Source organism: Platalea leucorodia (genome assembly GCF_965183815.1).
Source record: "Platalea leucorodia genome assembly, chromosome: 4".
Classification (NCBI taxonomy): domain Eukaryota; kingdom Metazoa; phylum Chordata; class Aves; order Pelecaniformes; family Threskiornithidae; genus Platalea; species Platalea leucorodia.
In genome coordinates this window covers 25,355,546-25,381,177 of record NC_138826.1, presented here as the reverse complement: position 1 = coordinate 25,381,177, position 25,632 = coordinate 25,355,546, and the positions used below count along the sequence as shown (strand labels likewise).

Sequence of the window (25,632 nt, the reverse complement as noted above, 5' to 3'; positions counted from 1 at the left end):
CCCAGCAACAGCCAAGAGAAAGGCAAAAACCTGTGCCCCAGTGCTTGGGGGTGAAAAGTTTTCATGCCCATTCAGAAACAGCTCCAGACAAGCTTCCTGGTTTTGAATGACTGCAGTGTGCAAGAGGCAGATTTAAGAATATACCACACCGAGCTGAACGAGAAGGTTAATTGAAACAACCTGGAGAGTTTCTACAGCACAGCAAGAACATAAATGTTCGAGTCAGACAGTAACTTGCAAAATCCAGGGCATCATAATCTCATGTGAAAGGATTTTTATTTATGAAAGCGTGATTAAGTCTCCTTGCAATATGCACACAGACAACCCCTACTCCAGCTGTACCAGGCAGGAATGCAATGCTACAGTTCACACAAACAATATGCACAGCCATGCTCAGGTCACTGGTTATCTCAAGTGTTTTATTTTATTCAGAATGACACCTGAGGAAAGGCTGGCTAGCACTGAAAGTTATCATTAAGGCTTTTTACATATTCTAACAAAATGGAGATATTTAAACTACCGACGCTCCAATTACACCACCAGCTTCTGTGAAACACTTGCAAAGAAAGTTTGAAAGCCATTTTCATAAGCCTCACTTTTGAGCTGTCAAGAGATAGACACTGAACCTCCTTTTCATGCTCAAAGTAGTGATTTATGACAGAATATTTTAGGAAAACCTCACATGTTCACAGTTGTCTTAACTACTGCAGAGCCTTTCTATTTCTCCAGTTGCCTATCAGCATTATAACAAATGAAACTACTTAAGGTTTAAACGCTGAGGACTAGTAAAGTGATGGACACAAAAACAGAGTAAAAGGAAGAGGTGCAAGCCTTCCATTACTAATTTGTTTTAAGAGCTGAAGAGAAACTCTGCAATATCTGCGCTCATTTCACTGGCCCATTTTGTGACCTCAGGAAAAACAGCTAGAGGTTAGCAGGTAGTGAAGAAAAGGGTTAGAGTAGTTGCTTTAAAAAAAAAAACAAAACAAACAAAAAACCCACACCCAAATAAAACACCGAAAGACCACTACAGCCCTCTCAAAAGCTTCCAAAAACTGAGAAACACCAGTGTTGCAGCCATGCTGGTTTAATGATGCAAACAAGGCATCATTCATAAGCAAAAGACAGAGTTCTTTATTTGCCCAGGTGCTACAGCTGGACAATGCATACAGGCACACAGCAAGTTTTGTTTTCCAGAAGCCTGGACACAATTTTTGAGGCACCAAAGATGCTTATACTAAAAAGAGAACCCATACTAAAATTCAAATGTCTGGCCGCACGGTCTGTAGCTTTAAGTGGTCTAGCACATAAAAACACTTCAAACTAAAAATACAGTTTATGAACATTAACATGTAATAACAGCAACAAATTGCACCTTACAGGCTGCTTTCATCACGAAGTGGTGGAAGTGCTCCTCAGAAAAGGGCATTTAGTGACAACAGCAGTAAAGGTACTCCAAAGCACAAATGCTGCCAAACCTTCTCTTTGTCATGTAACAAAACTAGACAAATACACTAGCAACCTGCTCAAGGGCCTGAGCTGGAAGCTTGAGCTCTGCTCTTATCTTCTGCAAAGAAGGTGGCTCAGCTATTCCACAGCTAAAGCCTAAACGCAGGCAGTTTATAACAGAGTACTCAACTCGAGAATTTGAGTACAAGGGCAACAATGAAGGATGGAACAAGACCTCGAGCAAATCACTATGACTTTTATAGGGGTTAAATTTAATCCAGCATGAACTGAACACAGCTTGCAAACCAGAGATAAAGCTTCCTGGTCATAAGCTAGCCACCTGCCCTATAAAGGAAGCTGCTATGAACTACAGACTGCAAGACTATGAAGATACCCTTCTCAGCTATGGGAGTCTGTAAGAAGTAGGCTCCAGGTACTCCCCTGAACTCAATAAATCCCCATTCCTAAGTGTAAGCACTGTAACTAGATGTAGAATCATAGAATCGTTAAGGTTGGAAAGGAACTCTGAGATCATCGAGTCCAACCTGTTAACCTAACTGCCTGGTCCACCTCTAAACCATGTCCCTAAGCACCACATCCACACATTTTCTGAATACTTCCAGGGACTGTGATTGTACCACTTCCCTGGGCAGTCTGTTTTTTAATACATTCCACATTAAAAGTATTCACAGCTAGTTATGTTTGACCTTAAGGGATGTTATGTTCACAGGCCAAATATCCCTTATACTTCTGTTCTCTCTTAATTCTATCCTGGAAAAACATGGGAGTTTTTCCATTATTCTGCATGTTTCTGGACTTAATATAGGTATCTGCCAAGATTTATTAGTCAAAGGGAAAGCAAAATCGCATGCATTTTCCTCCGTCTCCATTTAAAATTAAGCCTTTATTTCAGTCAGTTTAAGCAGAAACCTCTCACAGCAGTTGGGATAAGCAGGCTGTTATACCATTACACTGTTACATTCAGTTGCAGATACACATCTCACTTCATACAAATATAAGCAAAAAGTGTGTGTGTGGTGAGGTTTTTCACCCCCCGGGCAAACGCATCAAGGAGCAGTTCTTAAATGTCTCAAGTGTGCCAAGTACATCATTCTGCAGTCTTTGCATCAGGAGGCCAACTAGTAACGCAGTAAATTTCACCCGTGGAACACAGGGAGAATTAAACCATTGCGTCATGACAAATCTTACCTGACAGAAAAGCACATTCAACTTGCTTGAGGAATCCAACTGTTCAGTGAAAACCACCTATATTCAGTGTTGTCATGGGTGGGGTGAGGATCCTTAATCGCACAAAGGTATAGAGCACTACTTCTTGGATCATTTTATGTTAAAAGTTAAAACTTAACTGAGCACTACCCTCATATCTTAACTCTTAAAATATCTGAGGCACAAGTATGTGTGTGTACTTGTTTTATTCATAATTTGTCTTGGGATACCAAATGTATTTCTACTTCAGGTGATTTAACAAAATTGTTGACCTCATTTCAAAACATCCACTGATCCATTTTTCATTCAATGGCAATATCAAATGTTAAAAGGAACATAAAAACAAACATGCACACAATTGTACAGTTTTCATAAATGTCTATTTCATTATTTGTGGGTAGCGCATTAAACAGTTAAATACATTTAAATAATGTTTAAGTGACTGCACTAATGCAGAATTTTAACTAGATGGGTAACCAATTTAACTAGAAACCAGCTAACAAGTAACTGTCTAAATACTTCAAATACAGCTCTTGTTCTAGGTCATCCTTCTTTGAAAAAAAGCCTGCTGGTCACATTGGAATTACATTTTAAGGCCAAATTCTTCTGATATCCCTTCTCTGCAGCAGTTTCTTCGCCTTTTTAAGCCTCCAATTCCAGGCCAAGACCAAGTTTATGGCCACCAGCATTGATGCTCTTTCCATCTATCAGGGCAGACAGTGTAAGCTTCACACCTGTAAGATTTTTAAACAGCATGTTTACAACATACAGAGTAGCTTTCGTGCAACTCAACCTCCGTCATTACAAGTCCCAGTTATAGCTCTTTTTCTATTTCATTACTTTCCTCTAAAGATTTCTACAGAAGAATACATTTACCCATTAAATCTCTTGAAAGCTAGTCACATGAATCGAGCTAGATGCTTTTTGTAAATACCGCGTTATAAAGTGGATATACCAAGTCTCCAATTGTTAAGTACACAAGAGCTCTCTTTTTCTACATTAAGGTGTGCAAAGAAGGAGGAAAATTATGCATAGAAAGACTGACACTTGTACCAAGGAAGAGATGGAACAAAACTACAATTTTTATTGTTTTTCAAATAAGGAACTAACCAATGGTAATATAGCATTAACAGGTGTTTTCATATTTAAGCAGAACAAGTTACGTTCTGGAGGTTTTTTTACTAAATACGAAGAGTGGGAAGTGTGTTCTTTTGACAATTAATCATTATTTCTAGACCTGCTATGATTCAGTACGATATGACTGGAGAAAGTAATGCTAAAAAAAAAAAGACTGCTTTGCACAGCCTAATGCTAAACTATCAAACACAATACAGTCCACTCCTACAAAAATCAATAAGGAATACCATTGGATACAATGGAATTTGTCTTGTTTAGATAAAGGTTTGATATGCAACATAAGCTACTGCAAAACATGTACTTTGCCTTCAAGATAAAATTATTCTGAAGAAGGGAAACAGTTACATATAAATGCACAGATCTCAAAGATTTTCTTTGTGATGCATAAAAAAAGATATGTATGTGATGTAATTCATGTGATAACCCTTACCTGGCCTCAGGGTCTGGGTGTAACCCACTCCAACTAGACTAGAATTGTTCACTTTTGCCTGAAAAAAAAAAACCAAGACAAAAGCAATTGAAACGTTATAACTGATTAGTTCTTTGTCATCATTCAGAAGCTAGAATAACTATGGCAACACTGCCATTATCAACTTCACCATTTTACTTGTTCTTTCAATATCTCTATGCTTACTGGATTCTCTCTTCCCAACTATGCCCTTGCTCCCTAACTTACAGCTGAAGTAGTAACATATTTAAGAGCAGACAGAATGTAAGGACAGCGAGAACTGTTACTGGAATGTAGTTTGGCAGGTGAACTTCCCCACTTCCCCCTTTTCACAAGGCCATAGCAATTTACCACTACAGTCTCATAAAACAAGCCACTTCAGAAGAATCCTCTATGTTCATATTATTACAAAAGAATTAGTATCTTGCAGCTCCAATCAGTCAAGCAGCAAACATTTCATAATACCATCATAAACAATATGTGCAGAATTATTTACCTCACTTTGCATCACTTCCTCTATAGGATGATTCTAACAATCCAGGTTAATTCTAACTTTATAATATACAGAAAACTTTTCTGCATATCGCCTTTTTAAGCAGTATTGCCAGAGTTCTTGCCATGAGAATGTGACAGAGCTCCCCAAAAACTGGTTTTAAAAAAAATTCTGTAAACTTATGGAACCAGACATGAAGGGTTTTTTCCAGTTTGTTTTTTTTTGTTTTGTTTTTGTTTGTTTTGGGTTGTTTGTTTGGTTTTTTTAATAAATACATTAAGTCCTCTAAAGTAGCACATTTGACAGTCAGATTCTAAAAGAGACTTTGCTATATGCAACATTCCAGAATTTAAATGCTGCTGGTTTAATTATAACTGCCTGGATTGTAAGAGTAATTCCTACAAGACTTCCTGACCTATTACCTTCTTTTGTACTCATAAAACACAGACTCACAGAAACTGAAAATACGCGCTTAGCAGAACCTTTTTGGTTAGAGCCATACTTACAGAGATAGAAGCAGTGGAATCCAACTTGTATTTAGCAGCAATGCCAAAGCGAGTGCTGTTGCTACCTGCTGTCCAAGCCAGGTTTACAGCAGTTTCAAGATTGTCACTCACTTTCTGGTAAATTGAACCACCAAATTCTGAACCGTCATTGCTGCACAAATTAAGAAAAAAATTAGTTTCCTATATTTCCTATATAATCGCGACTTTTTTAACTACTTTAAGTTTTTATTCAAATGAGAATTCCAAAAGTTTGAGTTGTTTCACGTTTTTTCACAGGAGAAGGGAAGATGAATAAAGGCTTTGGGGCAAAATTAAACTGCAATAATTCATGGGAAAAAAAAAAAGAGATATTCCAGAGTGCTACAACTAATTCTCACACTAATGTTGAACTAAGTACTTGAATGTAATTCCAGATCACATCCTTACAAAACTAACAGATAAATGTTAATAGTTAGGAAACAGGCATTCTGAATTCTATGATTATTGAAAACATACGATATTCCTAAAGAATTAGATGACCTTTTTAAAAATCTTCACAATGTCTGACATTAGTAAACTGAAATGGAATTCTTACAGCCCAGACTATAAGGTGTTTTGTAGCTTCCTCCCATACCCCTCAACTTCCACAAACCCAGACAGATAGAGTCCCCATCCTCCCCCTCCAAAAGGACAAACTTCTACCTCAAAAATCAAGTTAGTTATTTCCTAAATAAACACACTAGAACAACGCCAATTTTTATTAACTTAGATTGAAAACACCATGTTCTTTAGTAGGTTTTGATCAGCTTGCTCTGAAGAACATTCAAGATCTAAAGGCAGCAAGTCTGAAGAAAGTTCATAAACAAGATGTCTTACACTTGTTTAGTTACACTCTAAGTGTTTCACGCACTCTTCATCCCAGACAGGCAAGATGATGAACCTACTCAAAAAGACCAAAAGCAAAGCTCTAGTCTTGCTCCAGAAACTACTACTGGCCTACTTAAACAGTGCAATGCTAATTACTACCTCTAACAAATCTACTGCCCTTAAATTATAGTCAGGTACAATTCAATGTAATGCAAAAGCTGGAGAAAGGATTATGATCAGCTCTGCGTAACTGAACTACTGCACTTCCAAATTTGGATGTACTTCAGTATTTGGTAAGCTGTAGCATGTATTATGCTGTAAGTGTTAACAAGCCACAGGTATTTACTGTTTTGAAAAAGAGAGATACAAGGTAACAAATATCATTTCTTTAGAGTTTCCTACGGAAAAATGCAATGGCCTTGCAAGCACCTCTTGGTATTTCAAGCACTTGTATTCTGACTAGAAGGAAAGGCAGAGAAAGCCTGCTTCTGTAAATCTGGACACAATTTTCAATACTTACACATTAGTGTGCAGTTGGAAGTCTCCAGTCTTGTAACCCACAGAGAAGTTATTTCTTGTCAATTTTGATTTGGCACTATCAAAAGTCATCTGATAACCAGCAAGCCAGCCTTCATAACCGAAGACAGCTGAACCATGAATTGCAGGTCCAGCAAAATCGAAGTCAACATCACAACCTAGGTTTAGGCATTCACGTTTATAAGCTGACTTAATTTTACCACTTTTCTTTCTGAAACAGAGAAACAGTTATCTTAAGACAAGGCTTGATCTTCCTCAATGAACTGTCAAATTCGAGCCATGTGACTCTACACAATGTATCTAAATGCCATGCACATGCATGCTCTAGACTGGGCCAAAGCACAGCTAGCCCATCAAAAAAGCACAGGCTACCGCGAACAGGCATTTTGTGATAAATGTAGAGGCATTTTCATACCTCCTGCAATCTTCCAAGTACTTCTATCCCAGAAAATAAGCAAAATGGGCTGTTGTAAAACATCCAGTACTAATCCCATAGAATAAGATGTGATGCTAAAGAGCAGAAGCCTTTAGCATTGGGATTTGCTGATTTGGATCAATAGCAAACCACACAAACATCACTGTCAATACAACAAACCAGATGAACATTTACTGACCGTGGGTGTTGTTACTGCCCTAAATAAGGTAAAAAGGTTAACAATTCTTACCCTGTATTTGGTGAGAAAGTTGTATCAAATGTCAACTTCAAGCCTTTGGCAATCTAATTGAAGGGGGAGAAGATAAGATAAAGCTATAAATTCAGTTCTGCTAGTTAGGTAAAACAAATAAATACTCTCCCAATCTATTACCTGATCTTCAATTGCAATTTCTGTTCCCAGAGTGTTATCTGTGTTCCATTTTTCTGTGAAAGTCAGCCCATACTCAGCCCACTTGTATTTGGTCTCCAAGCTACCATTCACTTTTCCAGTGTCTGTGTTCGATGAACCCGATGTTGTGAATTCCTAAAAAGAACAGTGTCCATGTTATACAGAAGATACATGTGATCCTGAAAGCATTACAGAGTGTCAAAAGAGAAAAGACTTTTCTTCAGCAAACACTAAGATCTTGTTATTCTGTGCAACAAGTTCAGCAACATTAGACAACTTGGGGGGGGAAAGGGACATGGACAAAACGAACTAGATGATTCATGCCCACATGGAGGCCTCCCCCACTCCCCATCTCAACTGCAGTGTTTCTGCCACTATTACGAAATGTACAGGTTTGCAACATAACTCAGAAGCAAGACAGTAGTTACCGTAAGTATTCTCCTTAAAAGCAGAAACAAGTTCTTGAAATATAAGGTTAGGTCAGATACACCTAATGAGCAAATTAAAAATCAAACCAAGAGCCAAGAACGCTATAAGGTACATCATGCAACTTGAATAAAGTTCTTTAAGGATCACATATGTATTTTCATTATTCCAGTCAACCACCTCCAAAGATAAATTATGCACAACTGTAGAATGTCATAGAATGGCATAATTTTTCAAATTGGGGGTGGGGTGGGTGGTGGTTTGGTTTCTTGTTTGTTTGAGGGTTTTCTTCTGCTTTTTAAGAGAGTTCTCAGCCTAACCAATGCACCAGCCTTTCACATAAGCCATAGGCACACGTGTTTTTACTGACATCTATAAAATTTCTATTCCCCTGATGCTTTGGTTTAATGACAAACAGGAAGAACATTCACGTTTCCACTGTGAGCTAAGGCAACAGTCTGATTTTAGGCTTCTGGCAGTCCTCCTTGGAATTCTTGAAAGTATTTAAAAGTTAGCAATACCACTCACATCTCATTAAACTAAGTAGTCCCTGATGTCTCTCACTATTTGGATTCTCACAAAAAACAGAATGAATAATTTCTGTGCACCACTATTCAGAAATTAAAGGCAATACCTAGCAGAAGTGGAAGTTTCGTTTGCAAATACATGTTAAGGAGCTCTTTCCACTGAAACATTATTGCCCTTACGGTTTTAGAAGTTTATTATTTCAACTTTTTAAAACATATAAATCAAAATTTTGATCTCTGACTTTCTCCATGCACAGTATTATTTTCAAATCAACTCCTCACACTCACCTCCCCCAGAAGGAAACATCAATTTGAAATCACAAGTACTTAAGCATTTGTATTCTCACAGCCCAAGACCTACTGCACATCACAAGCACGCATGAGACTTTTCTTTAATGGTGGCTGATCAAATTTAACCATGGCCAAGACATTTACTTGTGTTTACGTTACTGAACCACTAAACCATCCACACAGTTGCATAATTCTAGTAAGGTCTATTTCTTGGCAAGTGACATGGACTACACAACTTCAAGTCCAAATACCTTCAGCTTTAACTTCTTGCTTTGTGCTATTCCTGCTGCACAGGGTATAGGCAACTGCAACCATTGTGGTAATAGCTTCAGAAGCAGCAAGTTATTATATTATCTCTTATCTCTGCTTTAAAACATCTGCAGTACATACATGCCAGCACTTTCTCCTCCTGGGAAGGATGTCTTATAATTGATATGGGATTCACATGAGGGCCTGGATTTTTCAGAGAGTTGTACCAGTATTACTGGTAGTCCTCAAAAGAAACAAGCTAAAATAAGAACAACTGCATCTATAATAGGGCTCTTGCAAACTGTGCTTCAGTTGGGATACAGACTTCTAGAAAAAACAGAGCATATAACCCACAAACCTTGTTTCTAACAGCCAGTTATACTGTTAAAGCTTCCAGTTATTGGGGGAAGGGTGAATCTACCTTTATATCTTGCAAAGTCTGCTCTAGAAATGGATAAAAAGTTACAGGACGCACTGCTTGCATGACCAAGACATCTTGCATGGAACATTACTGGAACACTTTAATACCTTTAAAGAGGAGTCAAAGCTTCAACGTGCTGATTCACTGCGAACTACTTCACACAAGTATCAAGATGCCAGAAATTTCCACAAAATACAAACAGTATCACAAGGTACTTTAGAAATAAATTCTGTGTACTATGATTGATATATTAGAATACTTCAAAAATGTGTCAGCTATTTGTTCACCTTCAAAGTTTAAGACAAGGGACAACTAATAAACCTTTTTATTTTATGAATATTACTAAACAGTGCGGTACCCCTGTTACATTCAGAATAAAGTCAGATCTTTAGGGGCTTCTGAAATTATTTTATGCCAAAAGCTTATCATGCATATAACCTATAAACTACTTAAGAGCATCTGGAAGGTGTCCTTTCTAGTTAAATATCAGAACATGTCCAGAAAAAATGTAATGAATAAAAGGTATTTAAACTCACCACTCCGCTTGCAGATTTTGTTTTCACATCCAGTTTCACCAACCCAAAACCTTAACAAACAGAAGTCAAAGTTACACCAGTAGGTGTTAAGCAAGACCATGCACATTTTCCAAGTAGCTGGTTTTCCAAGCAGTCTCAGCAGTGTGCCATGTATATACATATATAAAAATAACGATAGACTGGCTTCAGTAACACTCAAAGTTTAGGTGCCACAGCAGGCAGAGGCAGCCATTCTAGAACAAGCCAGGAGTTCTGTTCTATCATCACCACATAGATAGGGGGGAGTAGCCTCTCAGTTGTACCCTGTACATTTAACTACCAAACACTGATTTCCAAGAGTAAATTTAGTGACAGAAAAAAAAAAAAAAAGCATTCTTTTCTGTTCCCAGGATGTCATCAGCTTTGTAGTCAATGCCATTTGAAGAGCTATCTGAATGCATAAAATTTTTCTCTCAGCACCAAGAAGAAATATGTCAAACTAGAAAACTGTAAAAGTGAAGTCGCTGGGAAATACATAGCCATTGGAACTGTAATATAAGTAGGTTTTATGGGAGCGTCAATTCACATTGTTACTCTTAGAGCTGAGCAATAAACTTGGTGAAAAAGCCCCCACATGCATTCCCAAAGACCAGAAAGAAACAGCACTGCAACAAAGTAGAATTCAACTGTGCAACTGCCTGGTATTAAAGCATTTTAAATTGCTGAAAGATTCTTTTTCCCAATAGCTATTCTTCTTTCTATTCAAAAAAAGGCTATAATGTTACAGTGGTATAAATCCCTTTCTATATCAAGAAATGTTGTGGCACAGATAGATTGGTAAACAAAGTGTATTCCTAAGTTAAATTACACTTGATGCTTACATTCTTGCAAACTTGTACACCTCTGACATTTATGTGACTGAAGCAGTAAGATTGAACAGACTTCACATCAAAACAGCCCACAAAAAGCCTCCAATGATCTGTTAGCTGACAGTAACGATATAAAAACAACACACCTTCCCCTTCCCCAGAAACACAGTCATTTGAGCATGCAATTTTACATACAGGCTTAAAAAGGCAATTCATTGCTGCACCACAAACACTATGTTTTATAAAAGGTACTATTCTTACCATATCCTTTATTGAAGATATCTCTGGCAGATTTGCCAAGGTCTACATATGACGGAGGAATCGCCATTGGAGCTGAAAGGTAATGGGCTAATTAATAGCGAACCTCTTACCATTGCGCACACACAAAAAATGCTACTGTACAACTCTTTAAAGATACTCTTTAAGGCAGATTCATATACGAAGGCAGTTAATAGACAGATGGCTCAAACCATTATGGTGTTCTGTGAAACACCTACAGACTTTCAGTGGTGGTCACTGTGAACACTGAATGTTTTCTTGGCTTAGGTAATCTGCTTTTAGAGAAGAGGCATTACAAGACCACCCAGTTCTTAATTTTTCAAGTAGATTTCTCCGTACATCTTTAATTACTAGAAATCAACTAATAGCCCACATTTCCAGAGTTGGCAGTTACCACCAAAAACCAGGAAACTGGAAATTTGAAAAACTATAACGCAGACAGTTATTTCCTGAAGTTCCACAAAGTCAAATTTGACAGATGCTTATGAAAATTACCTGAAAGGACCCACACGGTTTTATTTTCAAAATGTAAAAAGAGTGCATATCTGTTTTGCAACATCATTTGCCCCATATTTTAAATGCTAGACATACAATTTAAAAGGAATTTCTAATGCCATTAACTAGCAATCTGATAAAGAGTTTAAGTTTGGAGGGTTGTCTTGTTAGTTTAACACAAGTTGTAGGAGTGCTAGGTCAGCGAGAAAAGCTCTCTTTAAAAGTCCTTTTCTCAGATGGGGAGCCTCTGGCAATCTCACTGTTAAAGAACCTGTCATTCAAGACTGGCTATGACCCAGCCTCGCTGGCCCAATGGATAGATACCAGCCTAAGGTCTCACACAGGCCTGCATGGTTCTCCTCCCTGTGAAGATACACTCTATCTGTACCTTCCTTTGGTGACTGTTTTCCCATTATTTCAATGCAAAAGGCCACTGTTACAGAGGCACTGTATTTTAAAGTTTTAAAATACAGAAAACAGAGCATATTTCAGACAGTTAATAACTCCCCCCATGCTATGAAGGGCGGGGGGCGGGGCGGGGGCAAGGAGATTAGATAAACGCCATAAAAAGGCTAAACACAAGCAACCAAAAATCTTATCTTTTCAAACTGATTGGTCACATTTGTTTTGCAGAGAAAGTCAGATTAACATAATCGACTGTTTAGCTTGCTCTTGTGTGGGGTTTTTTTGTTTTTGTTTTTAAGTAAATGGAAAAAATATCTTCAGAACCTTAAAAGTAACAAGGGCAGTACCCTCACATGTTAACTTTCAACTGAAAGCAGAAAAGATTACTTTCATTTTTTTTATAGTACTTTTAACCAATATTTAAATTTTCAACACCTGGCTATAGAATTACTTATCTTCTGCAGATCTCCACAAGATCATAAGAGTATTCAATAATACAGGATGAAGGCAAGCTTTTTTTAGTTCCCCTCTCAAAAAAGTTTCCTTCCATCTTTTCATGGCCTTATCTACATAAAGGGAAAACTTTCCTGGAACACCCAATTCAGAAAAATTTCCTTTAGGGCACCATTCCACTAAACAGACTGTTGTTTCAGAATAGCATCCACATTAAAAAAGCACCCACCCCCGCCCCCAAACTCTTATTACACCTGCCATATACAGCCTAATTGTATGAACTGCTACTATTTAAAAAAAAAAAAAAAAAAACAAACATATTTTAGCAAGCAATGGTAAGGCACAAGACTGTTTCTTATCTTCCTACAGTTTCTAATGCAGTTTTCCAGAGTGCCTTACTCCACCTCCCTAAGCCATAAGAGGATAACTTCAACCTCCTCTGAGCAAAAAACATTTACATTCACAGTTTAACAAACAAACAAACAAACTTCTTTAGTAAGGAGTTCTAAATTCTACAACCAGGTCACTACAGCAAGACATCCATCGCTTGCTCAAGAACATAAAACAAGTCTGTTTTTCCATAAAGTTAACGTAAACTGTCTCTTAAAATAAAAGACATGAAAATTACTTGGAGCATTTGAATCCTAATAAGGCTTAGCCCAAGTTCAAGTCCATAATAAAAAGCGTAAGTCTTGAGAAAAAAAATCCTATAGCAGAACAGATACTAATCCTGGTGACAAAACATTAAATGGTTCCTATTATTTATTCAGTAAGAAGCAGCAGGTGGTAGACCAAATTACAAGAAGGTGTGGGAACATTGCTCTTTCCCTTCTAAATTTCTGCTGTTCAGCAACCGTACAATTCATTAGCAATTTAAAGTAATTTAGAGAAGGTTTAGCTATGTATTTTTCCTTTAATGAATAGCTCTAACTTCTAACTAGCATCTTCAGAATAATAATTATTTCTAGTTCTAAAGTTTTATACTAGCCTTTAGCACAGACATGCTTTTACAGTATAAATAAACAAGCTTTTCACTTTTGTTTTCAATGTTTCCAATCTGACTAGACAACCATTACAGACAAGAGATTTATGCTAAGCAGTAATGTCCTGAGAAGTTAACAAACTGGTATCTGTGTCTAAATTCAAAGAATTAGTACAGTAAAAAGGATGTTGTTGTTTTATCTGGCCTAGTTAAGCATACTTCCCATTGCAAGGAAACGAACCAGTATTTGTCAGACATTCCAGCTTACAGATACAAACTTTGTGATAAAAAGTTAAAACAGATCACAACTGTCACACTGCTGTTCTAATCCTATACTAACAGGGATGGATGAGGACAAAAGGGGAAAACAAGAGTTAATTTGCGTATACTAAATACCTGATAAGCTAGTGCTGTCATCAGAATGCTCATTAAATGAAAACAGGGCCAAAAAAGAAAAAAAAATTCCTGGGTCCTCCAATGTTGGCAAGTTAGCTAGGTTTGCAAATTCTTAAAATCAGGAGTAATTTTCTTTTAACCCTATTTTGAAGTGTCTTTCACTTAAGAAGTACTAATGAGAAGTGACTAAAATATAAGTACCATTTAAAAACAAGAGGTTTGTTGTGAAAGCAACTATCAGATAATCTTATTTCTCATTTCAAAAACACAGAATCTACTTGAATCAAGTGGGAGCTCCACCTTGACCTTTGTTTCATGCCACCCTAAAAAAAAAGTTTAATTAATCTGTTACTGAAGAGCCACAAACATGCCTTCTTCTTCTGTAAAAAGAAAAAAAAATCATCCCAAAACCAGAAAAATGTATTAACATTATCAGAATTATTACATCACAGTTTTCCTTCGAGGTAATATTTCAAAACTCTCTCGCACCCTACAATTAAAGGAATGCCAAGGACTTCCTATGAAGATTTCTAACAATTTTAAGATCTCAGGATACTGAAGATCAGGCTATAATAAAAAAAAACTAAGGATGCATGCAATCTAAAAAAAATGGCAATAACTACACCGAAATTGTATTCCAGTAGTGTAAACAGCAACAAAGAAATTGATATTATTAAAAAAAAATACTGTGTTAAAATACACTGGACACCCCACTGACCTTTAGACTTACACTGCTACTAAAGCTTAAAAAAAACCAAACAAACAAACAAAAAAAAAAACCTCATTACCCTTGCTTCAACTGTCTCCCTACTTACACCTCGGAGGTGGACACGCTAGTTTAGTAGCCATAGCTAGGCCAATTTAGAGACTCTACGGAGGAGGGAAAGAGAATTAAACATCTGAAAAAGAGCTACGTGCTCAGAAACCGAAAGCAGGGGTTAAAGCAGAGCTTCCCAGAGGAGAAGGACACGACAGGGAAAACGGGGATGCGATAAAAGCCAGGCCGGGACGCACGGGGAGGCGGCACACCCTTCCAGGGAAGGGCCCGGGCGGCGGCGCCCAGGCCCGCCGCTCCCGCCAGGCCCGCCGCCAGGGCCAGCGGCGCCCGCTGCCGCTGCAAGGTGAACTCCTCCACGCGGCCATCTTGGGCATCCCGGCCTGACCCCCTCCCTCCCGCCGCGCCCTCCCCGCCGCCCCTTATGTAACCGCGGCCCGGCCCGGCCGGGGCCCGCACGCCGAGGAGGGCGCGGCGCCCGCGCAACCACGGGGGGAGGCGGAAGGGGGCAACGCGTGCGGAGAACCCACCCCACTCCACCCCCCCCGCCTCCCGGCCGCCCGCGCCGCCGTTCGCCCGGGCGCTGGGGAAGGCGCCCCCGGCCCCGCCGACCCCGCGCGGCCCCCGGCCCCGCCCGCCTCCCCTCCGCCCGGTCGCACACGGGCGAGCCCCGCCCGCCTCCCCTGCTCCCGCGGGGCCGGTCGCGGCCCGGGCCGGCACCTGGCTAGCGCGGGACGGCGGCGGGGCCGGGCGGAGCGGGGCCGGGGGCGCGGGCGAGTCTCGCCGTGAGGAGGCCGCGCTGCTGCAGCCGCTGGCACTGGAGGGCGAAGTGAAGGAGACACCGATCCGCCCGCCCGCCGCCGCCGCGCAGGACCCCAACGAGCCGGGGCCGCCCCGCCCGCCGCCTTCCCCGCCCGCCGCACCGCGCCGCCGCCCGGCCGGCGGGAGGGGCTGCCGCCCGGGGTCCAGAGCCGGGGGGCGGCGGGAGACGCCGCGCCCCCGAGCGAGGAGCCGGGCGGGGGCGCCGCGGGCCGGCAGGCGCTCGGAGGGGCAGCCCCGGCGGCGGCGACGGGTCCTGCCGGAGGGCGGGGCCGCCCGGCGGGGGAGGGCGGTAACGGCCGCGCCAGGCGCCCGCGGGGCGGGAGGGCGAGGCCTCCTGAGGCGCAAGGGAGGGAGCGGCTGCTCGGGCCGGAGCGGCCTTCGGGTGCCGTTCTTTGGGGGAGCGGAGCTCGGGAGCGACAGAAGGGGCCAGGGGAGCCAGCGCCGCCCGGGGGGACGGCGGGGCAGACGGCGCCGCGGGTACCGGCTCCTCAGCGGGCCTATGGCGGCCGCACCCAAGGAGGGAGCATTTCTCCTTAGGACAAGTGAAGCTGATAGACGTTCTCCTCCACCTGGGGATAGGAGGCTGGAGTGCGGCTCTCGGCCTTGCCCGGGGCCGCTGCCCTTCCCGAGAAGCTGCTAGTCTTCCTTCCAGGGCCCACCTGCCGCCAGTCTTGGCACAGCGGCCTGTGAAGTCCTTCACCTAGGAACAGCCGTGGACACCAGCTCCGCAGCCAGCCGAGGTGGCAGCGGTGGCATTTCCCCAGAGAGCGCTTTTTGGAGGCAGCCCTTGCTCCCCACATCCCCCAAGACCCCCACGTTGGCCAGCCCTTGCAGAGCACTGGATGTGACACACTGCCCAGCACCCTCCACAGGGATGCTCGCTTTCACTCTCCCCACAACTCTTGGAACACGTTGCACCTAACATGCTCTCTGGTCGCTACCTCAAAACCCGCAGGCACACAGCAACATCCAGTAGCGAGGCTGTCCCACAGCCCATCTGACAGCTTGTACTCTAACAAGGTTTGCTACCTCTTTCAGAGAAGTGCCACAGTATCTCCAATTGCCTAAGCTCCATTTTTACCTTGCAGTCACCTCCCACCAGAAGGCCCCCCACAACAGAAGACAGCGTATCTCAGGTCAGGAGAAGCAGTAAGCCTCAGGAAGCTTTCTTAGTGCTGTTCTGATCATAAATAAAACCTCTTGCAGAAAACAGTCAAATGACTGTTCTGCAGCAGTCACTGTACAACTGCAGCAGGAATCACTGAGTCACCAATGCAGACCATTGCTAGGCCAAGGAACTGCAGGATGGACATTTCTGAAATTCATCGTTCTCCCCTGCTTACTTGGATGATGACATGATCAAAATTCCTCAAGAAAGTAAAAATAATTTACAAGTTTAAATTATATTTGCATAGTATGAAAAATACAAATTGTCATCCAACACTACCAATTTACCAGAACACATGGTACAACAGTAATTTTCCAGGTTATTAAAAAGAGAGCAGATTAGCAGCAAGGCCCAACATAATGCCAGTCAGCACCTGCTAGTTATATCAAAAGATAAGCAACTGAGGGTTGTTTTGTTTTGTTTGGTTTGGTTTTTTTGTTTTGTTTTGTTTTTTTTTTGCAAGTCCAGTACTTTCACATCAGAAGACCCAACAGGTTAGTGTGTTTCATTTTGATATTTTTAAATAAGACAGCTTGGCATTCCACAGAAGGATATGTATTAGAGAATCAAGAAGGAAAACCACATGCTGAGAGAATAAATAGCAGTAGGAAAAGAAAATTAGTATATCTTATTGTGCATGGGAACATACATTAGGAATAAATAGAGGTCTGATTAAGTAAAAAAAGATTGTGGCATAAGTTGTTCAGTATTTAAAGACATGTATTTATTATTCATACTCATGGTATAAATTCATTCTGAATAAAAGTTCAGTTACTCTACATTGAGACATCAGCTTTTTGCTTTTCTTTTTTAAAGATTAATATTTTAGTCATGGTTCAACTTTTTTTTTTTTTTAGCAATCCAGGAACCTAATTACTGCCCCACCCTGAGGGGGGAAAAAAAAAAAAAAAAAAGCTATGAATCACTTGCTTTGTGAGACAAAGCGGAAACATAATCTGAGACAGACAACAGCACACAAGCTCCTCCGCATTAACATTCCATCCAGGCTTCTGTAGCAACAGCCTCTGCCTGTCAGTGTTTTTCACTCTCACTCTCCCCATTCCTCACCCCTACAGCCATGCGTTATTTCTCACAGCGCCAAGAAAGGCACACCTTCAGGCCTGCAATAGCAAGCCATCTAAATTATTCTGGACCTTTCTTCTTAGCGCTCCCCTCGTACCATTCAGCGCACACGCTTCCTGTGCGAGTGCGCTCACTCTCAGTGGGCTGGTTTCCCATTGAAACCAAGCGGCTCTCAGTTTTTGTGCCACTTGCAGTTTATTACAGCTTCATATGAATACAGCCATGCGTATGCATAACTGACATCACGAGTCATATGTTTTACTGGTACCACTTGGAAAAAAAAAACCAACCACACATCACTACATAAATTTACTACAAGAACATGCCATTTGAACAGAAACTCTGCTTATCTCTGCATATATTATAATCACAATTACTTAAGTAAGTAAGGTATGTGACCAACAAAAAGGGAGCAAGTGGCTACAGCGCATATCAGTGCCCACCAAACAGCTTAGATATGTTTATGTTCACTTCTAACACGAGCCTGAAGTCGTTGTCTGCTGTCGCCTCCAGATGCAGACCTTCAAGTTGAAGGTTTGGTGGAGAAGAAACCTTAGCGGAAGTCTAGCAATGAACAACTAAGTAAATTAGGACTCCTTATTCTGAAACAAGTTGACCTAAGGGATATAGCAGAGATTATGAAAGTATAACCAGCAGGGAAAGGGTGGAAAACAGTTGAAGCTACCAAATTCAAGTTCAGAACAAGCAAAGCAAAGGTTTTTTTCCACCAAAGGAGTGCCATTCAGTGGAATTACCTGGCACCTGAAGCTAAATGTTTATATGGGCTCCAGGGGAAACTAGACAGGTTTGTGGAAGGGAAATCCAGTGAGGATTACTAATTATTAATCCATTCAACCATTATGTATAACTATATGGCCTCTTTGGAGTCAGAAAATCCCTGAGCTGCAAATGTAAGTATCATTTAAGCTTACTCTGTTCTTACACTCTTATTTTAGGCATGCGTTGCCTAAGTCGTTGCTTAATTCGTCGTCTCAGAGGCAGGAATATTAGGCTAGCTACACCTTTTGTTTGATACCATGCAACTGACCTGATGCAAACCAGACATCTGGAAAGCCCTAAGAGGGCAACCAGAAGAGGCTCGTACTGCCAGGGTCCTTTAGACTGACAGGCTTAATACCTCTCATTTTTTTTCCCAGGCAGTTTTAAGTAGCCTTCTTTCAGTTTAGCTTAAACAATTAGGAGGAAGTTTAACTTGAACCACATTCTAAGATACACTTAAAACAACAGGTACACACAGAAACCAACACATTTAAATCATCTGATGCAGACACATATGCAGATAATCTCTTAGCTCAGAGGAATACCAACGAATATTAGCCTGCGATTCTAGAGCTGAGAAGGCAAACAGAAAGCAAATTTGAGAAAGCCAACAAGGGACCACCTTGTTTGCAGGCCCTACTAAGGCTAATGCAGACACAGATCACCTTACAGCTACATAGCTAACAAAAGGTGATTGCCCATAGCTCCACAGCCAAAGCAAACTAAAAATTCAGTCCTTCTTGCTATGGCCTGTGGAGACACTGCACACTCTTCTAGTACATGTTCAATGCTAAAGCACCCTATTCCCAAATAAACAATAAGAGGGATGTTGAAAAGGTTCTGTTAAAGAGCAAGGAGAAACTGAAATTAAAACCAATGCACACAGAAAAGCCTGTACTTATTCCTTCTTCTGTATTAATCTTTGGTTGATCATAAGTTCTTTTCCTTCATTTTTCTTTCTGTTACAGTTTCTATTGCCTCAGGATTTTTTTTTTTTTATCCTCAGTAGCTCAAGGAATAAGCAAATTTTTAACAAAGCTAACTACTACCTGACAGACCTACAAACCATCACATTTCCTGACAGCCTGAAATAAGTAAATTAATAGGCTTCATTCCTTGGAGGAGATACCTCCTGGAAAGGGAGGGGCAGTTAAGTAATCAAATGCTGATTTGTAAGCAAAACACAACTATTCATGCAAAACTCACTGAGAAACTCAGAGATAAGCCCAATGTTCCTAAATCACTTACACAGAGCAATAGGTTTGAGTGATTGGTGCAACAATTCTCACCTGAAGTAAATACGAGAACAACTACTCATTTCTGCTGTATTGTTGACATTTCTCATGCTCATGGTATAGACTGTAGCAGTTACTGTGCCAGATGGATGCATGGCACTTAGTTTTAGAGGTTGCAAATTTTTCAATCAACTCAAGTTTTTCATAAGAAGTTGAATGAGGATTACATGCCTCAGAAAACTCAGTCCATTTTGCATGAAAGAAATTACTTTGCAGAGCAACAGGCCTCCAAGAGTCTACTCACCTAGCTGAAAACAATTTGGTTGCCTCCATCAAACTGATTGCTTCTCTCATTGCAAAGCTTGACCTGGTGAGGGACACAGGTGCACAGGATGCTGAACAATGTTTTTATGGCCATGTCTCTCACTGAAGCCACTGCAAATAACACTGTGAAGGTGTGGGGGAACAAAACAAAGCTGAGCCACGAAGGAGGAGGAACACTCGGAGGGCTGTGCCCAAGCCATTGCAAGTTGTGTACTGTGTTCAAAAGTGCTAACAGGGGGCTTGGGGAGGGGGAATGGACGACAGTTTGCCCCCAAGCACGTCCTTCCCTGACAAAAAAAAAAAAAGTGCTTCCCTGGCATCACAATCTTTTACATTCTATATAGGGTGTCCTTATTATGCTCAGAGTATTCTGATGATGGTCTTTATTGTAAACTGCTCTGGATGTGCAGCTCCAAACCTGAAAGCATCTCTATAGTAACAGCACATGTTGTTGGCCATTTGATTTTTGAGGGACTAAGTTTTCTTCTTCAGCACATAAACAATGTAAAAATCTTAATAATATTTGCTGTCATTCCAACCTGCACTTCAATCAGTTTCTCCCTGAAGGTAAGTCTTCCTTAAGGTCACCTCTCTTTCTAGGGTGCCTGTTTGTAGCAGACTTTACAAACATAGCAAGTGATGGATGGCCATGTGCAATAGTCAGGCTGCTGTAACCTGAGCTCCTGCCCCAAATGGCCTCGGACTTCGAGGAAGCTGCAGCCGGGGACAGGCTGGCTGAGGTCTGACATGGTGCATGCCTTGGCTCCCAGAGGCTGTCCCCTCTGGGTAGGTAAGGCAGGGTGACTCGGGGTAGGGCCACACTGTGGGACATGGGTCTTTAAACAAGTGGAAAACAGCAGATTTCTGGAAGTAGACATGTTAGGAGTAGGTCAATGGTGCTGAGCAAAAGGATGAGGCTGAGCTGGTCAGCAGGGCCCCGCACTGTGCTGCAGTGGTCGCTTTTTGGTTCTGGGTGCACCGTTTGGCTGCAGTGGATGGACTCAATGCCAGTGATCCCTGAGCAAGCTCAGGACTAGCCATCACCCACCCTTAAAGAGAGTGGGGTGGCCTCGATTTTATCCTATAGGCACACAGGAATAAAGTGTCTGCCGTATACGTCCACTCTGTTCTTCAGCCCCAGCCGTCAAGATTCTTTGCTGAACAATTAATTCCCTGGCTGCTGCCTTTCAGGAGCACAGGCAGTGGAGGGCAGGCTTTCCCGGCTGGTTGTAGGAAGGAAACTGAGCTATAGATGCTGATAAAGCCCAGAGTTTCACAAAAGGACCAGGAGGAAGAAAAAAGGCAGGGGAGTGTTTCTGCCACCGTTTGTAAAAGCAAACTGACATCCTGTATTACACCGAGTGCTCATCGGTAGCTCCCACACCACCCAACAGCACATCCCATGGGGAAACAGCAACATAGACAGAGTTGACCTAAAACTGATTGATCTGTGAACAGCTAGAGTTTCACCAGAGCAATCTGACACGGCTGGTTATCTGGGAGGAGAGGCTTATCTTGATAGGACAAACCTGTACTAAAACCTACAAGAAGTGATTTATCTACAGATCTATTTTGACAGCTCTCATGCTAACAAATACAAAAGTAGTAAATGAACTACCTTTTCCACCGCTGTGATTTCCTTTGAAAACTGTGTAGACCACACCCTCGTGTGGCATGGGCATGTGCGAAGTGAGCAACCTTTGCCAACACATGTGAATTCTCCAGTCCTTCAAGCGTTTGCATTTTCATCCGAACAGAGGATACTAGAACACAAAAAAAAAGACCTGCGGGGTAATCTACTCTCTATGGCAGATTTTTCCTCTTTTGCAGAAATTTGACTATGTATATGTACGATCATGTTCTAGTTAGTTGCCAGATGCTCAGTGCAGATCATTAGAGCTGCTGATAGCAATTCTCATAATTAGGATTGCCTAACAACCCCCAGTAAAATGTCATATTTTAGTAATACATTATTTCATTGATTCCTTTTTATTTACTCAGAGTAGAGGTTCTAGTCCAGAAATTTGTGTCAGCCTGAATGTTTTTCAAAAGTTTTGATTAAAATGTTCAGTGCTTTATAAGGGAAAAATGCTGTTTACCCAATTGAAATAGTTCTTATTATGGTCTAATAGAGAACACTCTCTGCTTTTCATGTTGAAACAGGTATTTCAGGACTGCCCTTTTGCCGTCTAGTAAAACTCACCCATTCAATCTATAACCTTCAGAAGGATGTCCCATGGTATGATTTGGCAATTGATTTCTCCAAAGGGTGTATTGATGGAGCATGCTTAATCTTTGCACTTAATGTAATTGGTCTAAGCCATCTCCCAGGAGCAACTGTGCATACTTCATTCCACAGCTGAAGAACTGGGATGAGATTTCTTACATTATTTTAACTCGGTATTGTAAACCTGACTGTGATTCTGAGCAGAACGGAAAGTCCCTACAGGTAACCATTCAGGAGCGTAAGAACCCCACATGCCTCCTATGCTGAGAAGCAAAGAACAGAAAAGGGTATAGAAACAAAAGGCAAAACAGACAGAAGCACAAGTACTAACACAAGGGGATAATGAACTGTGACAGGAACAAAGGCTGTTTTGTGTCTGTTGACAAGAATGAAGAAATTGGGGCTTTACTGCAGATTTACCTGCAGCAATTAATTTCACTTCTCTTTAAGAGTCTTTGCCCTTCTGCAAAAAGGGAGTAATGATATTGACCTCTTTTGTAGAGCCCAGCACAAAGTGAATGTTGAAAAAAAATTGTCCAACAGTTACATAACTACAACTTTTTTTTTTTTAATGTCACATTGAAAAACTTGCACACCCATGCGTAAAACAAACAGAGCACGTAATAGAAGGACGGATAAGATACTGCTTAAAAATCTAAACAGAAAAAAGTCTTCCACATATAAAGGTGACGGGATAGGTACAATAAGTGTGGCCTATCATAGTCTAAAGAGGCAATATTAGTTGTATACAACCAAACTACCTGGAGAAATCATGCACCATTCTAAATAAAACTAAACAACTTCTTAGCCGTCCCCTTTTCTTTCTGTTTGGAAGTAAAATGTGTCTAGGCATACCTATTTCATACCCTGAGAACACATTCACCACATTCTTAGAATTCAGGTATTTAAAAAATTTCTCCTGCACTATGGTTTGGAGAGACATTTGTCTGGCGCTGCTGCATATTTGTTTCAAAATGTATTCCCAGTGTTTATAACACAAATGCTGAGCAATTTCTAGAATAATGAAGTGTTAAGATAAATTTTAGGTCATCCAAGAGTTCAAGCATAGCAGAGGATGGACATACAGACGTGCTGCCTTATTAGAGCCACAAAGAGCTCCATCTCTCTGAGCTGGGAGTAGAGAGAAATGGTGGTGTTCCTATGGTGGTAAGCTGCCATGGATAATCCGGACACTCACAAGCACGCACCACATGAAGGCTGATCCTTGGATCCTGTCGCTGTCCTTCCTCATTTTCACTGCAGATTCCATTATAGTAAAACAATAAATAAAACAAGGGTAACATCTTAAAGGTATTAACCAAAATAGAGGACCCCATCTTTGACACCTGATGCTTTGGCTTAAATATGCACATGACTACTTTGGGTTAAATATTCACAAACGTAAGGTGAAAATTGACATTTACTCAGCATATGCTTCATATAACCTTTGCCCAAGCACCCAGAAAAAGCAATTTTATTGTATAAGTGGCTATGATCAAAGAGCATAAAGCTTGGTACATTGTAAGATTAAAAAAGGGCAAATTTTGCAAATTTGTATTTTCATGGAGGAACAGGAAGAAATACTTTTTATAAAGTACACATATTTTTATGAAGTGTGTGTATATATATATAGAGAGAGAGACATACATATATATATATATGCCTGTATATAAATACGTTTTGAAAACTAGCCTAGACAGTATGCATTGACCTAGGAAAAATATCAAGAACTATTCTAATGACCACAACATTATTGTCTACGTGGCCTAGAAGGCTATGGGCATTAACTTTGTTTCAAAAAGTTATCTTGGGTTAGCTAGATATGTCACATGCAACATAAAACTAAGTGTGAGCAGTCATTGCTAAAAATGACTGGCTTTCAGATACATTGTGATGTGGAGACTTGAAAAGCCTGTGTTGGGGAAAATGGATGGTATGTGTTTGCAGATGGGCTCACAGGTGCAGGTTGTGGAAAAATTCAATGTCACTTGCTTCATCAGTGTCAGTTACAACCGGAACCAAAGACAAATCTTTAGAACAAAGACCTGTAAGTAATGACCCACGAAATACATATTTCTTAAAAATAACATCACTGATGACTGGCATCCAAACAGACCTCTGTCACTTGATGGGTATTCACAGCAGGACACAGGCCAACAGTTCTATTAACCCAGTAACAGATTAAGGAAGTCATAAACATTAAGAGGTTAGCTAGGATCTATATAGAGAAATAGCACATGGTTCATTAATCATAAGGAGTGATCACAAGGAGAGAGTCCTTTCAGAGAGAGAAGTGAGCCTTTGCTTCATTTTTGTCATGTAGAGATAAGTTTTCCAGAAGGATGTTTTCAGACCCAGGAGGAAAGTCTCCAGTTTTCCGCATAACTCACATGATTCAAGCAGAAAATATAACCTTAAGAAATAGAATATAACATAGAACTACAATTCAATTAAATGTATTTTAATACACATTTAAACTCCACATTTCCAGCTGCATTTTGATTAAAACTTAGGTACACACTACATATTTTAAGTTTATGCATGCAGTAAAAAAAATTGCCTTGAAACAAGTTGAATACTTTTACTGAAATAACTTCCCACATTCTAGAAAATTATTGGAATATATTTTAAATCATATTGGTTTATACTGCTTGTCTACAAATGTATTATCAAGGTGAACATCAACAGCTGAGTAATGCTTCCTAAGTGACACTGAGCTTGGAGTATCAGAGTCCTCCACTGTGTCCGTGGTTCTCCTTGTGTGACTCCACACACTTTTGTCTGACAGGAACTGTGAAATTGAGAAGTAGAAAGGTTTTTGATGCTTCAGTTACTAGATATCTGACTTCGTGCATTTCAGAAGTTTACAAAACCAGAAGCTTTCCTTTCTGTTGTGTATTTGCGGTAAATCTGGCTTCTTATGTGTCTTTTGTTTTCAGTCCATGTGCCAAACTGCTTGAAGTTACCGCAGGTATCCCTGTGGAAAGGATTAAACAAAATTCTCTTACTTTACTTCAACACTTCCATTCTTCTTGAAGGCAGCCTTGAAGATTCAACCAAACCAGAATAATAATAGTTCTGAGTCAGGCTTGAACTGTGATGCTTTCTTTATCAGTACAGTCTCTCTCTATTTCCCCTGGTAATAGGGATAAAATTCAAAATTTTTTATGAATGAAATAGAAAGCTACTAATTAGAATAACCTAGATATATAGCTACAAATGTGATATATTCATTCCTTCAGAGATTAAAAAAAAATGATTATGCTGTACCAAGGTTGCAAATAATAGCAGTAATAGAGATTTAGCTATGCAGGAAGTCTCATGGCTGGTGTTCGCAATCCTGCATTTCCAGTATTATTAAATCAGCAGGTACCTAAAAGTCATTCTTCAATATGTTAGGTTCATCTGCCAAGATTAGATATTCATAGGAGAAAGCTGTAATG

At 40.6% G+C, this 25,632-nt stretch overlaps 1 protein-coding gene across 1 annotated transcript; it reads right to left on the bottom strand.

The window, feature by feature from the left end:
* Positions 1-257: 257 nt before the first annotated feature.
* On the bottom strand, positions 258-15,398 carry VDAC2 (voltage dependent anion channel 2). The gene is made up of 9 exons (XM_082310962.1): positions 15,271-15,398; positions 11,027-11,098; positions 9,918-9,967; positions 7,450-7,602; positions 7,309-7,361; positions 6,627-6,854; positions 5,261-5,411; positions 4,244-4,301; positions 258-3,410 (listed from the first exon to the last, which is right to left on the bottom strand). Exons 2-9 carry the CDS (start codon positions 11,091-11,093, stop codon positions 3,319-3,321), a joined length of 852 nt encoding a protein of 283 aa, XP_082167088.1. The 5' UTR covers positions 11,094-11,098; positions 15,271-15,398; the 3' UTR covers positions 258-3,318.
* Between the last annotated feature and the right edge of the window lie 10,234 nt (positions 15,399-25,632).